At 47.6% G+C, this 20,185-nt stretch overlaps 1 protein-coding gene across 4 annotated transcripts in view; it reads right to left on the reverse strand.

The window, feature by feature from the left end:
- The window catches only part of ARHGAP36 (Rho GTPase activating protein 36), a 67,364-nt gene that overhangs the window by 33,786 nt on the left and 13,393 nt on the right, over positions 1-20,185 (reverse strand). For 3 of the 4 annotated variants that reach the window (XM_045029195.1, XM_045029196.1, XM_045029193.1), the window contains exons 2-5: positions 13,329-13,485; positions 6,684-6,746; positions 3,002-3,258; positions 357-552 (exon numbers count right to left, since the gene is read on the reverse strand). In XM_045029195.1, the coding sequence (XP_044885130.1) occupies positions 357-552; positions 3,002-3,258; positions 6,684-6,746; positions 13,329-13,464 (652 nt within the window). In that variant the 5' untranslated portion in view covers positions 13,465-13,485. Of the gene's footprint in view, positions 1-356; positions 553-3,001; positions 3,259-6,683; positions 6,747-13,328; positions 13,486-14,856; positions 15,075-20,185 lie in introns of all 4 variants that reach the window. The other variant, XM_045029194.1, reaches the window with a different exon arrangement.

The following is a 20,185-nucleotide window of genomic DNA, read 5'->3' on the forward strand; positions in this document are numbered from 1 at the left end:
ATCCCTAAGGAAGGTTCTTATGGGCCTTGGAGTTGGAGAGCCTCTGTCTCCTCCCCATGTCTAGCAGGGGGATGGAGAGAGGAATTTAAATGGGAGAAAAATGAGATTCATAAGAATAAAAAGGTGGAAACCTCACCAAGCCTTGCCTAGGATTCTCTGCAGGCCTGAGCTGCACCCACCTTGAAAGGCCAAAGGGAAGGCTAGCCCACAAGCAAGCAAACCAAAGCTCAGAAGGTAAGGACCGGGCCTGTTCCCTGAGCTCACTGGGGGTTTGTCACTGATTTCAGGGGGGCTAACGTGATGTCATTTCATTATTCTCAAGAAATCCCTTTGGTTAGAGGGAAAAGCTTCTTTACCGTATGCCTCAATGTGCTGGCAACATCTGTCCACAACTCGCGGGACCTGCCTGTAGATGGGATTGAGGCTCAACGTCTTGTTCCTCTCCAAGGTTCTCCTGAGATCCAGCTCATTGGGATGTGACAGCTGCAGAGCTTCCAGCAGCCTGGAGGTGTTGTCACCCAAATCAGTGATGGAGTCCACAGACACTCCCCCCTGAAATCAGACACAGAGGTGACTTGGGTAAGCAAGGTGCCCGGAGCCCTCAGTTCATAAGCCCCCGGTGCCCCCACAAATCCCAGAACCTCGGCACTAAAATGAACCCTCACAAGACTCCATACCCTGGCCAACAAAATACAGAGTCCAGGTATGGGTGACCCCAGGATGAGCAAGGGAAGTGAGAAGCCAGAGGGAGCTTTCCCATCCCAGGCACTCTGAGTACAAGCCCATCCAGCCCCCGGGTACATACTTGGGTGGCTAGCCAGTGCTGCTGCAGCCACACTGCTATTTTCAGTGTGCTAGCTCGAACACAGCTAGCATGTGTCCATCTATCCACACTGGGAAGAACACTGCCAGTGGCTGTGCAGACAAACCCTTGTTTATACACATTGCCACTGCTGGAATTCCCCCTTCTACACACACCCCTACTGCTGCCAGAGCTGCTAGTGCCTCAGTCTAAATTCCAACCAAACTCCAGCAAAACTCCTGTTCAGAGTGAAATTTCCCATAGAGCCAAGAGTTACTTCCTTCTTACCCTACCCCTGCTCTGCCTTTCCCGCTTGGCTGGAGTATCTTCTGGAAAGGCTCAATGGCCTGGAGTCCTTGTGGGGGCTGCTGGCTGATGCTGGCTCCCATATCCCCCCCATTTTAATTTTCCAGGGTGACGACAAGGTAATAGTTGCTCCCTCTGCCCCAGACCCATAGAAGCCCTGACAGGATAGTGGGCTGTCTGCCTGCCCTTGCCCACCCCCACGCAGCAGCAGGATCAGAAAATGCCCTTCTAGGCTGGGTGCTGCACCCTGGAGGCCCATCTCTATCATCTTGGGCTTGAGGCACCAGCCAACGTGGTGACATACTGGCTTCGTCGGGAGCAGGGACAGCAGGAAAGTGGGGCTAGTTACCAGATTCGCCTGATATATTAAGTGATCTCCTGGCAGTACAATGTGCTGGATTTAGTTATTCACATTACAGTAGTGCCTAGACAGTCTGACCAAGATCAGGCCAGGGTCCAGGATCTGCAGCTCTGGAGCAGCCAAACGTACAAAAGGTCCTGGGGCTCTGTTTACTTTGCAGAGAATTTCAAAATGTTTGGTTTTGGCTCCCAATCAGAACAAAACTGAAGATATCACCATCCTGCATGGAACAGAACATGCTTCCTCTGCCCAGCTGTATCTCCCTGTCTCAGCCCAGCAGAGCGGGCAGAAAAGCTTGCACCTCTACAACAGGCTGAGTGAATCCTTGTCCTCCTCGGCCTGGTGACCACCTCTGACACCACTGACCATGCTCTTCTCATTGAAATCTCGTCTTCCCTCAGCTTGCAGGGCTCCGTGCTCTGTGTGACCCCTCCAGCCTCTCCAATCGCTTCTCAACATGTTGTCCAGGGGATGCTCCTCACAGCCCTCAGAGCTTGGTCCCCTGCTCTTCTCCTTCTGCATTTTAGCTCTGGGTAATCTCATCACCAAACACTAATTCAGCTGCCATCTCTGTACTGATGGTGCACAGATCTACCTCTTTACTCCAGACCTGTCTGTGCCTGTCCAAACTGCACTCTCAGCCTGCTTCTCTGACACCGCCTCGTGGACATCCAGCCGTCGGTTCAAGCTCAGACAGTCAGAACAGTTCCCGTAATCTTGCTCTCTGAGTTCTTTCCTGTTGCTCCTCTCCCAACACCACCATCCTTCTTGTCACTCAGACCCATACCCTGGGTGTCATTTTTGACATGGGCCCCTGTCAAGAGCCTCGCATCCAAGCCGTATCTAAAACTTACCAGTGCTTTCTGCAGTTCGCAGAGCCACCTTTCCTCTCCATCCACAGCTAAAACCCCTGTCCAGACCTTCATCATCTTGTGTCTCGACCACTGAAACATCCTCTTCTCTGGCTTCCGTAAATCCAGTCTCCATTCAGACTGCTATTGCAAAGACCTGGCTTGTCACTTTACCATGTCACCCCTTTCTTTGCACGGCTTACCCTCACTCACCTGTCTTTGCTCAGATCTGACCAAGAGATTGACTCCCCCTATCACTGACCCATGATGCCAGCTTCCGTCGCCCTCATGTTACATTTTCAAAGAAGCACCTTCATGCATTCTCCCATGCTGAACAGGTTTGTGCCAGTTTCCTTTTCCTCCCTCATCTGAATCCAGTGTTGTCGCTTGTCTTATTCTTACAGTGCAAGCTGCTTAGGCAGGGACTGTTTTATATTCTGTATTTACACAGTAGCCCACAGGATTTGGTGCTGCTGGAAGCCCCGCAGTTTCCCCAACAGAAGCCAACCCAAGGCTGAAAGCAGCCAGAGGGCCAAGCTAGCACAACTTGACCTTGTAACCAGGGCCCCTGGGAAACAGCCTCAGTGGTTGGGGTGCCACGCCCCCCCTCCTGCCCGGCCTGATGGCAGCTTGCTCCCAGCACACAGTTTAGTTCTCACTCAACCTGTTTTGCAGCCATACCCTTCGGTGGCTCCGGGACACAGTGTGCAGGAAAGTAGGAGAGAGCGGCTCATCGGCAAACTCTCCACCGAGCCCCAGCACGCAGCCTCCGACGACAGGGGATTTCTTCTGAAACTGAGCTCGAAATTTAGTCACTGTCGCTTCCACCTCCAGGCAGTCCCTGCGGCTGCCTTTCACTGCTTCCTGCATTTGCTTGTGTGTCCAGTCATTGGCAATGACTTGGGAGAGCGAGATCCCAAAGGCCTGGGGACAACAATCTGTAACAACACGAGACAGTTAGGGACTGTGACCTGTAGGTGGACAGAAACGAGACAGAGACGTAGCAGCAGTCCCGCTCTCCAGCCAGGAGCCTGCGCACTCTGCAGCACAGCAGAACTATACTCTGCAGCAACAAAAGCAGAGTCAGGCAATCTGGGGTTCCCATTGTCCCACCCTATTCAAGGGGCAGTGGGGAGCCAGACACTAAAGAACCATCAGCTGAGCTGCAGGCTGCTCACCACCACTCCTCTTTAAACAGCCAGGGGTCTCCCCCACCTCCAGGCCACAGCTCCCTGCCTGCAGGTGAGTCAGGCTCTTTTTTGAATGAACAAGGGTTCAACTCCTACCCACAAAGCAGAGGGCCGTGGGGAGGGAATCCTACCAACACAGAAGAGCCACGATAGGGTGAGCCCACATACTGGGATGGTGGTGATGGGAGCATCCTCCAATCAGAGGAGCTCAGAGTTAACACCCTATGGCAATGCAACAGGGCAACTCCCCGCTCAGAGTGACTGACTCAGGCAGGCGTCACTGCATCAGTAACACTGTGGCCATGTGTTCAAGATTTTTCTTGCCCTCAAGAGGCTCAGAAACATTTTATTTAGATAAACTTTGAGAGTCTAGTACCATGGTAGGCCAGATTTCCAAGAGAGGTCAGTGCATCAGTTGCACATTGGGTGCTGGGCACATTGGAAAATCTGACTTCAGTTCTGAACACCTGACCTCTTGACGTCTTCAAATCCTGGATGCGTTTCTAGTACACAGTGCAACACAAATTACTTGGGCTCAGTACAGGGTTTTCTGGATGAAATTTAAAGGCTTCTGCTATATAGGAGGTCAGACTAAACCATCTAATGGCCTCTTTTTGCCTTAAAGCCAATGAAATAGCAAAACACTTTGTTAACACAGTGTTAAGGTTGCCAGGTGATGGAATGGAAGTTCAGCAAAACTGAGTTAAGGTGAATGCCCATAGAGTCTTAACTCTGCCCCCCATCCCAAGCAGCCACTGGGAAATATCTAAATCCACTGCAGCTGCATTCAGTGTGCTGGGTGTAGTGGTTCTGAATGGTGGAGGAATAAACTGGAGCAGTTTGGGAGAGCTGTGACATGAGGAGATCTGGGTCTGAGACCACCCCATGTGTGTGATCAAAGGAAAGAGGTGCACATAGACCTTGAGGTTCCAGTCTGCACCATTTCAATGGAGGTTGGTCTGGAGCAGGGCAGTGGGGTGGTCTTGCCCTGGGAATTTTCAGTCATGAGATGGGATATAAAAGCAGGCTGGGTTTAATCATGGGGAGGGGACAGTACAGGGTTAGGTGATATCCTGTGTGAAGGGGATGTTACATTTTACAAGTGTGGTGTCAGGGAGCAGACTCAGTGTTTGAGCGCAAAGCAAGTGCAAGTAGCGTCTGTCCATTACAGTGACAAGGCAGTGCGGGAGTGTGTGTGTTATGGGCATACTAGGGCATCACTCAAAGAGGTGGAGTCATGGTTGTGTGGGCGTTTCCCTTAACTCTATTTCCTGGATGTTAGAAGTTAGAGTTTTGCTTAGCTCAATGTTCTGGAAGGGCGTGAAGTATCACCAGACAACCTTCACTCTGGGTTAACAACGTTTTTTGCCATTTACTTGCCCAGTTTTTTAAAGAGACAGAAAGGTTTATCATTTAGACCATTGTCATTCTCTCCTTGGCTAGGTAATAATCCAAAGACACTGTTTTGATATCATGTTTTCACCAGTAGATCTCAAAGAACGTTTACATAATGATCCCCATTTTATAGATGGGAAACAGACACAGAGGGGTTGAGGGACTTGCCCAAGGTAACCCGCTAAACCCCCAACTTCCTCCGCTACCCCTCACAGTCTCCAAACCCCTCTCCCCCAACCCCTCCTGTCTCCCTTACCTGCACCCCAAACTCTCTGCCCTCCACTGCTATCCATTCCAATTACACATCAATCATTGAGAAGACCCAAGCTCTCTTCCCACCTACTTTTGCACCTCTAATTACCCTCCCCTCCCCCAGTGACCATTCACATGTGTCATGCATCTGACGAAGTGGGTATTCACCCACAAAAGCTTATGCTCCAATACGTCTGTTAATCTATCAGGTGCCACAGGACTCTTATAGATTAACCACTTGGAGTGCTGGTGCCTGGAGCTGCCGCTGCTCCTGCAGGGCAAGAAGAGCACAGGGCGGTGCTGAGAATATATCAGTAGGGAACCGGGAAATACTGTATTTATGACCCTGCCCATGGAGGAAACCCATTTATAGACACCTTTCAGAAAACAGTTTGGGGCAGGAGGAATCTTTGATTTCCAGGTGATTCCTATAAGAATTCCCGTAAGAATAGTCTGTCTTTTTATTCACACACAAAAATAAAATAAACAAATGTCCCTCAAAGTCAAAACCCATAAAAAGACAAACACAAACCAAAGACCAAAACCCTATCCCAAGCAGAGCCACTCCACCAACCCTGAAAAAGGAGATGTGCCAGAAACTCTATGGAGTCCCCTAGGGCCTGTGCCACTGCTGTTGATTTTCCAAGGGAAGCACTCATATACTAGAGCAGGGGTGGCCAACCTGTGGCTCCGGAGCCACATGTAGCTCTTCAGAAGTTAATATGCGGCTCCTTGTATAGGTGCCGACTCCGGTGCTGGAGCTACTGGCACCAACTTTCCAATGTGCCTGGGGGTGCTCACTGCTCAACCCCTGGCTCTGCCACAGGCCCTGCCCCCACTCCACCCCTTCCCACCCCTCCCCTGAGCTTGCTGTGCCCTCGCTCCTCCTCCCTCCACCCCAGAGGCCTCCTGCACACCACACAACAGTTGATTGGGAGGTGCGGGGAGGTGCTGATTGACGGGGCTGCTGGTGGGTGGGAGACGCTGGAAGCAGGTGGTGGGAGCTGCTGGGAGGCCGCTGACGTATGACTGTGGCTCTTTGGCAATGTACACTGGTAAATTCTGGCTCCTTCCCAGGCTCAGGTTGGCCAACCCTGTACTAGAGTGATGGGTGTATGTGTCAGTGTGCGTGCAGTGGTATGGAAGCTTGGTTGGAGGCAGGACAAGAAGCGAGTGCCTGAAGTGAAAGAAGGAATGTTTAGGTGAAAGTTCTTAACAGCTGGAGCACCTGGACTGAAGAACAGTCTCCTCAAGGGGAATCCATTGCAGGAGAGACTCAAGAACAGGCTCCCTGGGAAGTAACATGTTCACATACCAGCACTCCCCCATACCCACACATACGCACCTATGACCGTATACTTATACATGCACATGCACACACTGGGGGATGGGGGGCACTAACATGCCACAAAGGAGAAATTCACAATGGAATGCAGGTAGATAGGGTGCCTTGGCTTCGATTATTTTTAAAGACCACGATGGCTTTGAGGAGCACAATGCCAGACTGAAATGTGGAATTTGCTCACCTTTCTTCTCCTTGGAGGAGTTCTCCAGTTTCCTTCTGATGAATTTGTTGCGTTTGGGTCCAGCTGGTGAGGGGAAGGGGTGAGAAGAGTCTGCATGTCATTAGGTCATCTTCAATACATGGCCTGTCCAAATACATCCACAGCCCTTCTACCCCTGTGCTATCCACTCTTGCAGCATAAAGCCACCATACTCAGCAAAAGGGCTACTACAGGCTTCTGTTCAAGTGTCCAAATATAAGAGGATTAGGGGTTGCATTTCACCAGGACCTACCAGAATTCCCATCCCCCATCTCACCCTTCCCTGCAGCCTGTGGCCACTCTTCATTATTGTCTCTTTTTGTTATAAAGAGCAAGTGTCTTAATGATAAGCCCTGTGGTAGAGAGCTCCCTGCCACATCTGGTGGTGAACAGGGGGAAGAGAAGCTGCAGAGAGAGATCAGTTCCATAAGCTTTCTACCCACACATCCTCCAAGTGCTACATCAAGGATTTACCAGAGCAGTGGTTCTCCACCTGCAGCCCATGGGCCGCTTGCAGCTCAATCCCAGATTTCTCAGGGGGTGCTTGATTCTGTGATGTGTGTTATATTTTAAGAGGAACTCCTAGACATTTGAACCCAGCTCAAAGTGGGAGGGAAACTAGTAGAAAGCTTTTCATATTCCATTCACCACATCCCCTCCAACCCACCCTGCTCCTCCCTCTGGGGCCAGCTTCCTGGTTCTTCCATCTATCCTGCACCTCCTTGTGTCAATAAAGGGGGGAGCGATTGGGGCCCAGTTAAAGAAAAAACTCTAGTTTACTGTTACAACATGAACAGCCAGGTTTGGAGCTTTGCATCCAGTTATTGCTGGTGTGTCTCATTGTTAATCGTTTATTATGCACACAGCCAAAGGAGTGTCTGCAACTTCCCAAGTCAAGGCTCCCAGTGTAATACTTCTCCTTATTTTCTTCCTTTAACTGTACAGAGTTGTTTAGAGGGGAAGTTTCTTGTTTTACTCTTTTGTAGATGATATGATGGATCAGGGCCAGATTTAGGGGCAGGCTACCCAGGCGACCACTTGGGCTGCCGGGATTGAGGGACGCTGAGCTCGGGGTGCTGTTTTTGTTGTTAGCAACAAGAGTGAAAATAGAATATTTTAAGTAAAATCTTCCAGGTATTCCATATGTGGATTCATTTTTCATTAACATCCTAGAATGTTCTAGACCTTTGTAGAATATTGTGGAACCTTCCAGACTTTCTGAGAACTACATTTTCCTTGAACTTCCTAGCATGCTGTAAACCATGCCCTCAGAGATGTTTCAATAAGCTTCTATCACAGACTGGACGCTTTCCTAGTCTGGGCACAATCCTTTCCCCTGGTACAGTCCTTGTTCCAGCTCGGGTGGCAGCTAGGGGATTTCTCATGATTGCCGCCCCCTTTATTCTGTTCCACCCACTTATATATCTTTTACATAAGGCAGGAATCCTTTGTCCCTCTCTGGGTTCCCACCCCTCCTTCTAAATGGAAAAGCACCAGGTTAAAGATGGATTCCAGTTCAGGTGACATGATCACATGTCACTGTAAGACTTCATTACCCACTTGCCAGCACACAGGTGTACAGGAAGACTTACAAGTAAACAGAGTCATCTACAGTCAATTGTCCTGGTTGATGGGATCCATCAAGATTCCAAACCACCATTAATGGCCCACACTTTGCATAATTACAATAGGCCCTCAGAGTTATATTTTATATTTCTAGTTTCAGATACAAGAATAATACATTTATACGGATAGGATGACCACACTCAGTAGATTATAAGCTTTGTAATGATACCTTACAAGAGACCTTTTGCATGAAGCATATTCCAGTTACATTATATTCATACTCATTAGCATATTTTCATATAGAGTGCAACATCACACCCGCCCTAATAGCAACCACTATTACTAGATAAAGAAACAGATTTTAAGATGGTGAAACAAAACTTAGTTTGATAGCATTCTGTCTGTCAAGAAATCATTTATCAATAGTTGTGGTTGTGAAATCCTCATTTCTTTATTGTTTTGTCATTATGGTCCCCACTTCCCTATTGTTTACCTGTATGGTCTCGTTCTGGTTCTTTAATTGTTTCTGTCTGCTGTATAATTAATGTTCTTAGGTGTAAGTTAATTAGGGTAGTGGGATATAATTGATCAAAGAATTATGTTACAATATGTTAGGATTGGTTAGATAGATTACAGTAAAATGACTGGTTAAGGTACAGCTAAAAAGGACTCAAATTTCACTATATAAACTGGGGTCCAAAAGGAAGTTCTTTGGGCACCAACTCTAGGACACAGCCCCAAAGATCAGAGCTGCCAGACTTTAACACTCTGCCAATGATACTGTGCGGAAACTAGAGTCCCCCAGATGGACCTGATTCTGACTGGCCATTAAGAAAAGTTCATCTGTCTTATTGGTAGCGGTGAGCACTGTATGTGTAGCATGTGCAGTCTGTTTTTTGGTGATTGTTAATAAACAGAGGTTATGTAGTATATTACTGTGTAAGGCTCTTTCACTGGTAAAAGGTCCTGCACACCTGCAGAAGTAGTGTACACCTGGAGCCCTATGTATTGGGGAAAGGGTGTGGGTACTTAAATTGACCAGGTTAGTTACACCCTGAGCCCTACAAATTGGGTACGGGTGGCCCTAAGCCCTATGGATTGGGTAAGGGTAGGTGCTTTTTGCCTGGAGCCCTACGAATTGGGAAAAAGTGGGGGTGCCTAAATTAACCAGGTTATGCCTGGAGCCCTACAGACTGGAAAAAGGTGGGGTGCCCTAATGTGTGCAGGTAACAAATTTGGTGGAGAATGCGGGCAGCCTAAAGTCTTTTGTTCTGAACTGGTAGAGCAGAGGTGGGCCACATCTGGCCCACAGGACCTTCCTACCCGGCCCTTGAGCTCCCAGCCAGGGAGGCTAGCCCCAGCCCCTCCTCTGCTGTCCCCCCTCCCCCGCAGCCTCATCTTGTCATGCCGCCAGTGCTCTGGGCGGCGGGGCTGCAAGCTCCAGCCAGGCAGCACAGCAGCATGGCTGGCTCCAGCCGGGCAGTGCGGCTGCCAGTCCTGGTGCTCTGAGTGGCATGATAAGGGGGTGGGGAGCAGGGAGGTTGGATAAGAGGCAAGGGGGTTCCGGGGGCAGTCAGGGGACAGGGAGCAAGGGGGATTGGATAGGCGTGGGAGTCCTGGGAAGCCTGTCGGGGGTGGGGGTGGGGATAGAGGTCAGGGCAGTCAGGGGGCAGAGAGAAGGGGAGTTGTATAGGGGTAGGGTCTCAGGGGGACGGTTAGGGGCGTGGGGTCCCAGGACGGGGGGTCAGGGGACAAGGAGCAGGGAGGATTGGATGGGTTGGGAGTTCTGAAGGGGGCATTCAGGGGGTGGGAAGTGTGGATGGGGGTGGGGGCCATGCTGTTTGGGGAGGCACAGCCTTCACTACCCGGCCTTCCATACAGTTTCGGAACCCCGATGTGGCCCTCAGGCCAAAAAGTTTGCCCACCCCTGTGATAGAGTCTAACACAGTAAATAACAGCAGAGTACCTGAGCCTTCTGTCAGAAAGATTCGCTCTCTATCTGGCAGAATGACCGCCCCAGAACAACAAGAGAAAAAGGAAATGAAGAAAAGGGACCAGGAGGGGCGGAGGCTAGTTGAGGCGCCCACCCTCCTTGCTAAATGGGTAGTGGGACAAAGCTTGTGCCCATGGGAAAGGACGGTTCAGCAAGGAAAGCAGGATCAGGCCCAAACAAGAAGGCAGATAAAGAGATTGGAAAACAGGTTGGGAGCCCTGAGGGGCATAGTGGCAGGAGTAAGGAAAGGAGTAAGTACAGGCCTGGGGATTTCAGATCCCTGGAACAATACTTGAAATGGTGAAATCTGAGCTAATGAAGGTGTCATTTTGGGAAATAAGCAAGTGATTTAAGGAAAGAGAGTGAGAAGTTAATTCTGCAGAGGCTGGAGGGAATTAAGCAGTTGAATGTTGTGAAAATGTTAAAAAGGAAAAGTGTTATAAGAAAAGAATTCTTGGTTTCTTTGCAGCCATTCTGAAGGAAAAATGGGCCCTTTTCCAAAGGAATGTCTGTAAATCAGCCAGGCAAAGAGACAATCTGATTTAAATCATCTGACTATAAACAATTTATTAAAATTCGCTAAAAGAACATAAGGGGTTTCTGTTGGAACTTAACTGCCCCCGAATGTATACAAATGTAATCTATGTACAGCTGTGTACAAATTAAAGCAGTGTAAGGGATGTTAAACAGAAGAGTATGTATGTATCTCTGTGTGTGGATGGATGGATGGATGGATGGATGGATGGATGGATAGATATGAGAGGTTTTAAGGACCTAAATCAACACTCCTGGTTTGGAGGTTTAAGTTGAATTGGTTTTGTTTTGTTTTAAATAATGCCACTAAAATCCATTTGAATCTTTCATTCAAAGTAGCAAAACTGACAGACACTTTTTGCCAGACATGGGTAACTAGTGCAACACCTTCCCTGATTACTATAAGGGGCAGTACATAAAGGCACAGTGAAGGTATAGCTGCCCTAATACTATCTCAGTGTAAACTACTAAAGGTTATTGGATTTGCCTGGCAGCCAGGAGGGGTGGGTAGCCTAAAAAAAAGGGCTCCCAAGAAGTGTATTAAACTGCTTTGGGTAAAACTGGATTAGGAGTTGAAGTACTGGATGCTACTAACACAGAGGTAATTGCAAACAAACAAAGTTATGTTGCAGCTAAAATACAAGAATTGGAAAAGTCCATCAGTGTATCCTTGCCAAAATTAGAAATGGGGCAACAATTATTTTCTAAAATACCGCCAGTATGGCAACTGCAAGGAAAAAAGAATCTGTTACTTTTAGCAGGGACTATGGATACAATACAAGAAAATGTATCCTGTATACAGGCCCAGGAAATAAGTCAGCAGTTAGTTATTCAAATAATTCAGGAAGGCATGCAAGGAAATTTGCCTTGGAAATAAAAACGTTGTTGTGGGAAAATGTTACAGAAAGGGAGAAGCAATTAATGGCATGGTAAAAATTGGTAAATTTTACCCTAAATAAAAGATCATATGTAGTAACTATACACCCTAGTCGAACTATTAATATATATCCAGTGGTACCTGTAAAAATCCAATTAACAAAAAATTTGGTTATGTATTCCACTAATCATCATTCCTGGTTTCTTTTGCGATCACAGAGTTTTCATGTACCCTCATCAAAGTGACAGTCTGATTACTCAGAGCCATCTTAAGGCTCAGTGTTTCTAATGTTGCTTTCTTGTGTGTGTGCACCTCACCCCTGCTCTCCTGCCACAAGAACGAGGGGATGCCATGAATGAAAGGCAGCAGATTCCAAACTGATACAAAGCAATATTTTTTCACACAATGCAGAAATAGCATATGGGACTCACTGCCACAAGATACCATTGAGGCCAGGATCTTAGTAGGGTTCTGAGCAGGACTGGCTATTTAATGGCTAAGAACAGCAGGGTTTGTAATAGAAAGGATGAAATAAATAACCAAATGCTTTGGAAGGGCTTTAAGCCCTCCCGCTTCAGCGCATCGACCAAACTCTAATTGATGAGGTGAAGAGGAAACTTTCCCAGCAACCAGGCTATTCCACAGCTGCCACCATAGAGTTTGTTGAACCTTGCTCTGCAGCAGCTTTCACTGGCCACTGTCGGAGGCAGGATACTTGAGTAGCTGGAGCCCTGGTCTGGTCTCATTTAGTCTGGCAGCTCCTATTTATGCCAAGATGCAGAGAAACTGTCTCTGTGGACCTGCTATATTTATCTGTCAGATCGTATTAGTGACATTTCCTAGTTGTGTATTTTAATAAGTCTAACTAAGCATCAATCTCCTAGAACCAAGACTCTGTGCTGAAATCCAGGATTCTCCAAAGCAGAGCAGAGAGAATCTGTCCCATACAACATGGATTAATTTGTTCCCATTTGAAGAATCTGCCAGAAATTTTTACATCTGTGTGAGATTAAAGGGATCATGTCATAGGCAGAGAACAGGCAAGGTCATGTTCCCATGCTCCAAAGGAAGTGCAAGTCCTATTAGCAGGGCTGATGCAGTGAGGATGGCTGTGACCCAAAACAGTAACAATTGGGTTCAAAACCAAGAAACAATTATGCAGAGATGTCCAAAATGTCAACCAATATATTATCGCTATTATTAAAAACAGCAGCCGTAATAGATAATGACAATGACTAGAGTTATGTAGTCCAGGGGTTCTCAACCTTTTTCTTTCTGAAGCCACACCAACATGCTATAAAAATTCCATTGCCCACCTGTGCCACCACAATTGTTTTTCTGCATATAAAAGCCAGGGCACGCGTTAGTGGGTAGCAAGCAGGGAAATTGCTCAGTGCCCCATGCCACAGGGGACTCACAAAGCTAAATTGCTTAGGCTTTGGCTTCAGCCCTGGATGGCGGGGCTCGGGGCCCTAGGCTTCAGCCCCATGCAGTGGGGCTTCGGCTTTCTGCCCTGGGCCCCAGTAATTTTAATGCCAGCCCTGCTTGGTGGACCCCCTAAAACCTGCTCGTGGCCCCCCAGGTGGTCCCGGAGCCCTGGTTGAGAACCACTGATGGAGTCCATTGCCCTTAGATAAGGCATGTCTCCTCTCCTTACCTTTAGAAAGGCTGATACCACTGATCATGTTCTTTTTTTGCAGCTGGTAAAAGGAGAGTTCTTGCAGACAGGCTCTCTCCAGCTCGGAGAGGCTATGCAGGGGCACAGGCTGCATTCTGACTCTCTGTCCCAACATAGAAGCTTTGGTAAAATTCCCCTGAAATATAAATGAGAAAACATGGAAGGTGGGAAATCGAAACTGTTTTGCCTGGGAGAGGAGTGGTAAAAATCTGACAACTGTATAGAAACTTTCAACCCCAACTACCCCCAATTACACCAAAAAATGTATTAATGATGTTCAGGTTGCAAAGAGAAGCACTCAGAAGTGTGGAAGGCCAGCTGAGGTTCTGCAGCCAGCCTTAACTCTGGCTTCTGGGGCACATGTATCACTACAGTACAAGCCCAGATCTCTGGGTCCAGCCAAGCTGTGCATTCCTGATCCTGAGCGCAGCAGAGGGCCAGTTTAGTTCTCTTCTATACACGGTTTTATACCACAGATTGAGCACCTTCCAGCAGTGCATTAAGCCATGTGACTATTCATCTCTCACATGTTGGTTGTTCTCTCATCCTCTTCCCAAGGGAAGAAGCATATGCAGTGGACTGTCTTCTTTTTGGCAGTGTGTTGTTTTATTAGTAAGTGCCATTATTATTTTTTATTATAGCAAAGAAACAGGTCTGCTGTAGTTAAGGTCAAAACCAGCTTTCTGTTCTAAATGCTCTAAAATCTGTACAGTTATCAAATTGCCTTGAAATCTGGGATGCCTCACCGAGGTGCAAGGTAAGGTCAGTGATCCAAATTTGGGGGCATTTAACCAACGGGTTCCCAAAATACAGCACCCAGGGTAAAACTTTTTTTAAAAAAGTTGACAGATTCTGGTAACCTTTTTTGTTCACAGATAGTGAGTAAACCAGGGCTCATATCTTCACACCAGGGTCTCCATTGCTCAAAGATTACCCCACCAGAGTGCCTGGCAACCATCAGCCCCTTTGCTTCTCCATTTAGATACTTGGGAAGGCTCATTTGCCTATTTGCATGCCTAACAGATTACACTGAGCATGTGCAGAGAGAGAGGCTAACCATCTGGAAAATGACTTCTGTGTAACAGGAGTTATATTCGGCTCATTGAATCTGAGCACTGGCACTGTAAGTTCAAATCCAGTTTGGGCAGAATTCTGAAGTAAAAGAGTAAGCATATTGCTCCAATCTGCCTCCACCGACGTTTTTTTTATTTATTATTTTGGTGAAGTGTAATCTGAATACAGCAGAATATTCAGAAAATGTTAAAACTGTTTTGAAAACAAACTACATAAGCACATGCTCCCTGGGTGGGGATGGTGATCAGGGATGCAAGAACAGGTGGGAATAGGGGAAGAAGGGTTTGGGTCTGTCTCTCATTCAGGGGTGCAATCCAGACTAACGAGGGATTGTGTCACCACCTGCCCTGAAACCTGGGGTGCCTCACAGTGCTTTGCTGCTGTAGCTCCCAACCTAGGCCACTCACAAACAGCTTGCTACCTCACAGCTCACCTCCTGAGTGTCTGTGAATAGCCACAGCCCTGGTCCAGCAACTCTGACTCCAGCAGCCTGTCTGCAATACACCGGTCACACTCTGGCTTCCACCAGCCTTGGTTACCACTTGCAGGGTGACCCCAATGCACCCCCAGTCCTGAATTTCCCCTCAAAACATGTGTCCTGCATTGTCCAGCCCTCTCCTGGAGAGTTTAGATATTTTAGTTCCATTGCCCCTGTAAGGGAAGAATATACAACAGTCTGCTACTTTAAATGGAGTTACCCAAACAATTCACAATGCTGGATTAGTTTCAATTAAGGAATAAAACAAGGTTATTGAACAACAAAGACATAGATTTTAAGTGAGTACAAGGCATTAAAGTCAGAAACAGTTACAAAAGAAATAAAGATAAATGTTTTCTAGTAACTAAATTTAACAAATGAGACTTGGTTCAAAGTAAAATTCTTATCACATATTTCCAGCAACATACCAGACCAAATTCTTAAATCAGGATCTGCCCCCAAAGGGCTTTGTCTTCTCAGGTGAAAGAGTGAGCAAGAGAGAGAGAGGGAATCCCAAGGATATTTTGCCTCTCAATTTTATACTCCAGTCCCCCTTTGAAATGCATTTTCCTGAGGTTTACCCCTACATAAAGTTCCTTCCTATGGCGTCTCCTGGTTAAAGAGGTTCCATGCTGTTATTTGCTAAAATACACCTCAATATTTTCCTGCCCCCTTCCTTGCCAAAGAATGGCCACTGGACAGGTAATTGCCAATGAAGTTTGCTGACACCTGGATAGAGATTATTACAATGGTGTGTAGGGTGTGAATACATGGGTGCATTTGGTCACAGTCTGAAGTGAGGGAGGGGTATTATGAGGAGGTGGATATTGGGACGGAAGAATCCCATGCACTGCTATAGACTAGGGACTGAATGGCTGGGCAGCAGTTCTGCAGAAAGGGACCTAGGGGTTACAGTGGACGAAAAGCTGAATATGAGTCAACAATGTGCCCTTGTTGCCAAGAAGGCTAATGGCATTTTGGGTTGTATAAGTAGGGGCATTTCCAGCAGATTGAGGGATGTGATCATTCCCCTCTATTCAGCACTGGTGAGGCCTCATTTGGAGTACTGTGTCCAGTTTTGGGCCCCACACTACAAGAAGGATGTGGATAAATTGGAGAGAGTCCAGCGGAGGGCAACAAAAATGATTAGGGGACTGGAGCACATGACTTATGAGGAGAGGCTGAGGGAACTGAGATTGTTTAGCCTGCAGAAGAGAAGAATGAGGGGGGATTTGATAGCTGCTTTCAACTACCTGAAAGGGGGTTCCAAAGAGGATGGATCTAGACTGTTCTCAGTGGTAGAAGATGACAGAACAAGGAGTAATGGTCTCAAGTTGCAGAGGGGGAGGTTTAGGTTGGACATTAGGAAAAACTTTTTCACTAGTAGGGTGGTGAAGCACTAGAATGGGTTACCTAGGGAGGTGGTGGAATCTCCTTCCTTAGAGGGTTTTAAGGTCAGGCTTGACAAAGCCCTGGCTGGGATGATTTAGTTGGGTTTAGTCCTGCTTTGAGCAGGGGGTTGGACTAGATGACTTCCTGAGGTCCCTTCCAACCCTGAGATTCTATGATTCTATGTGTGATGGGGATGGGAAGAGGGGTTGGGGGCTCAGGGAAGGGGAAGGGGAGAAGATGGGAGGGGCTGGTGAATTTGAGGTAGCAGAGGAAGTTGGAAATTTAGGAGTGGGGGCCCTATCAGCCCTGAATTTGCCCCTTACATGTGTGTGCTGGGCTCAGGGGGAGTCCTATCCTTCTGTAGGGGTCTGAGCCATCCTCCACTGGTCAGTTTTGGGACCAATCTTATTTAATCTTTTTATCACTGACCTTGGCACAGAAAGTGCGAATGTGCTAATAAAGTTTGCTGATGACACAAAGCTGGAAGGTATTGCTAACACAGAGAAGGACCGGGATATCCTACAGGAAGATCTGGATGACCTTGTAAACTGGAGTAATAGTAATAGGATGAAATTTAATAGTGAAAAGTGCAAGGTCATGCATTTAGGGATTAATAACAAGAATTTTAGTTATAAATTGGGGACACATCAGCTGGAAGTAATGGAGGAGGAGAAGGACCTTGGAGTACTGGTTGATCACAGAATGACTATGAGCCGCCAATGTGATATGGCCATTAAAAAAGCTAATGGAGTTTTAGGATGCATCAGGCGAGGTATTTCCAGCAAAGATAAGGAGGTGTTAGTACCGTTATACAAGGCACTGGTGAGACCTCATCTGGAATACTGTGTGCAGTTCTGGTCTCCCATGTTCAAGAAGGATGAATTCAAACTGGAACAGGTTCAGAAACGGGCTACTAGGATGATCTGAGGAATGGAAAACCTGTCTTATGAAAGGAGACTCAAAGAGCTTGGCTTGTTTAGCCTAACCAAAAGAAGGTTGAGGGGGGATATGATTGCTCTTTATAAATATATCAGAGGGATAAATATTAGGGAGGGAGAAGAATTATTTAAGCTTAGTACCAATGTGGACACAAGAAGAAATGGATATACACTGGACACTAGGAAGTTTAGACTTCAAATTAGACGAAGGTTTCTAACCATTAGAGGAGTGAAGTTCTGGAACAGCTTTCCAAGGGGAGTAGTGGGATCAAAAGACCTATCTGGCTTTAAGACTAAGCTTGATAAGTTTATGGAGGGGATGGTATGATGGGATAGCCTAATTTTGGCAATTAATTTGGTAATTGACCTTTGATTATCAGCAGGTAAGTATGCCCAATGGTCTGTGATGGGATGTTAGATGGGGTGGGATCTGAGTTACTACAGAGAATTCTTTCCTGGGTGCTGGCTGGTGAGTCTTGCCCACATGCTCAGGGTTTAACTGATCGCCATATTTGGGGTCGGGAAGGACTTTTCCTCCAGGGCAGATTGGCAGAGGCCCTGGAGGTTTTTCGCCTTCCTCTGCAGCATGGGGCACGGGTCACTTGCTGGAGGATTCTCTGCAGCTTGAGGTCTTCAAACCACAATTTGTGGACTTCAATAACTCAAACATAGGTTAGGGGTTTGTTATTGAAGTGGATGGGTGAGATTCTGTGGTCTGCATTGTGCAGGAGGTCAGATTAGATCAGGGGCGGCTCTAGGCATTTTGCCGCCCCAAGCACAGCAGGCAGGCTGCCTTCGGCGGCTTGTCTGCAGAGCGTCCACTGGTCCCACAGCTTTGGAGGTCCCAAAGCCGCAGGACCAGCGGACCCTCCACAGGCATGCCTGCGGGAGGTCCTGCAAAGCCGCAGGACCAGCGGACACTCTGCAGGCAAGCCGCCAAAGGCAGCCTGCCTGCCGCCCTCGCGGCGACCGGCAGAGCGCCCCCAGTGGCTTGCCGCTCCAAGCACGCGCTTGGCGTGCTGGGGCCTGGAGCCGCCCCTGGACTAGATGATCATAATGGTCCCTTCTGACCTTAAAGTCTATGAGTCTATAAATCCACCTATTGTGTTCTCTGGGATCTTGGGGACCCTGCTTCTCTTGTCTCAGCCCCTCTCCCTTTCCCTCCACGTGAGCTGGGATCTGGGGTGTAGGGAATGAAGGTAACAAATTTAAACATCTGAAATCCAGAAAATGAATAGTTAAGATACTCATGCCCCTGTGTGGGGTGGGGGAGGGGACCCAGTTTGGCGGGGAGCAGGTTGGGGGCAGGGGCTAGGGACATGGCTGGGGAAGTGTGACAGAAGCAGAGGCAGGAGTGCCAGATGAAGATGCCTAATGGGATTGAGGGGCCCAGCGTGCAGCTCCGGCTACATACCCACGTTAGGGTGCAGGCCTTCAGTGAGCTGCTGCCTGTGATATTGTACACAGCAGCACATGGCAGGAGACAGCAAGGAGCAACTTCTTACCTGGTAATGGGTTCTGCAGGGCCAGCCAATGGCTTCATGGGACAGGAATGGGAGGAGGCGGCAGAAGTGTTGGAGGTGAATGGTGGGCAGAGGGTGGAGAAGGAGACACACCAGCCTGCTCTCACCTGCTCACAGTTACTGTAACAACCTGTTATATGGTTTTGTGACAGACCACAGATGAGATTTATCTCATTGGCCCTGTTAGCAACTATACCCTGCAACCATTTCAAAGCACAGCCAATATCCCCATTCCACTGTAACTAAACCACAGGATGGAGGAGCAGCACTTGCCTCAGTTTCCCATCTGTAAAATGGGATGTACAGCTCCTTGAGATCTACTGGTGAAAAGCACCATATAAAAAGTAGGTCTTTTGATTATTACCTAGCCACAGTAGCATATCAACTGCAAACCTAGGTGAGAACTGCAACTGGCTAAGGCTTTGTTTACGCTAGCACTTCTGTCCACAAAACTTTTGTTGGTCAGGGGTGTGAAAAAACACACCCCTGAGTGACGTAAGTTTCACTGACAGAAGCACCAGTGTGGACAGCGCTATGTCGGCGGGCGAGCATCTTCTGCCAACATACCTCCTGCTACTGATTGGGGCGGTTTAATTACGCCGACGGGCGAGCTCTCTCCCGTTGGCACAGAGCAGCTACACAGGAGAACTTACAGTGGCGTAGATGCAGCAGTAACAGCTGTGATGCTGTAAGGTCTGTGGTGTAGACAAAGCCTAGATGACCCTAAACTCCTACAGACAAACATTTCTCTTTCTGTTTAAAAAAAAAACAAGGAAATTAAATTGCAAAAAAGCTTAGTTAATGCAGAGTTAAGTTTGCCTGGCAATAGCTCAGCATCATTTCAATAGAGAATTGCGTAGGTTGTGTCAGTAGCAGGGCAGTGGGGTCTTCTTGCCCTGGGGATTGTCAGTAATGGGGTGCACATGACAGCAGCCTGTAAATATAACAATGGATAGGGGAAAAGGGGATGTATCCTGTGTGCAAGTATGAAGAGGCTGTAAAAAGGAATGAAGTGGTTGTTAACACTGTGGTGTCCTGTTGCGTATTAGGTTCAGTGTTTGAATGCTGGGCAAGTGTATGTAGTGCCTGTGAGCTTTTACTGCCCAGGTGACATTTACTCTTAGCATACAGAGTTCTGCTGTGCCATGAAGAGAATTCATTTCCTGATGCCACCTCAGGGTTGTGTTAACTCAGTAGTTCTCAACCAGGGGTACCGGTGCCCCAGGGGTTCACAGGGGGTACATTAACTCTCTCTAGGGGGTACATCAATTCATCTAGATATTTGCCTAGTTTTACAGCAAGCTGCATAAAAAGCACTAGCGAAGTCAGTACAAACTAAAATTTCATACAGATAATGACTTGTTTATACTGCTCTATATACTATACCAGGGTGGGCAAAATTTTTGGCCCGAGGGCCACATCGGGGAATAG

Source organism: Mauremys mutica, chromosome 9 (genome assembly GCF_020497125.1).
Source record: "Mauremys mutica isolate MM-2020 ecotype Southern chromosome 9, ASM2049712v1, whole genome shotgun sequence".
NCBI classification, from domain to species: domain Eukaryota; kingdom Metazoa; phylum Chordata; order Testudines; family Geoemydidae; genus Mauremys; species Mauremys mutica.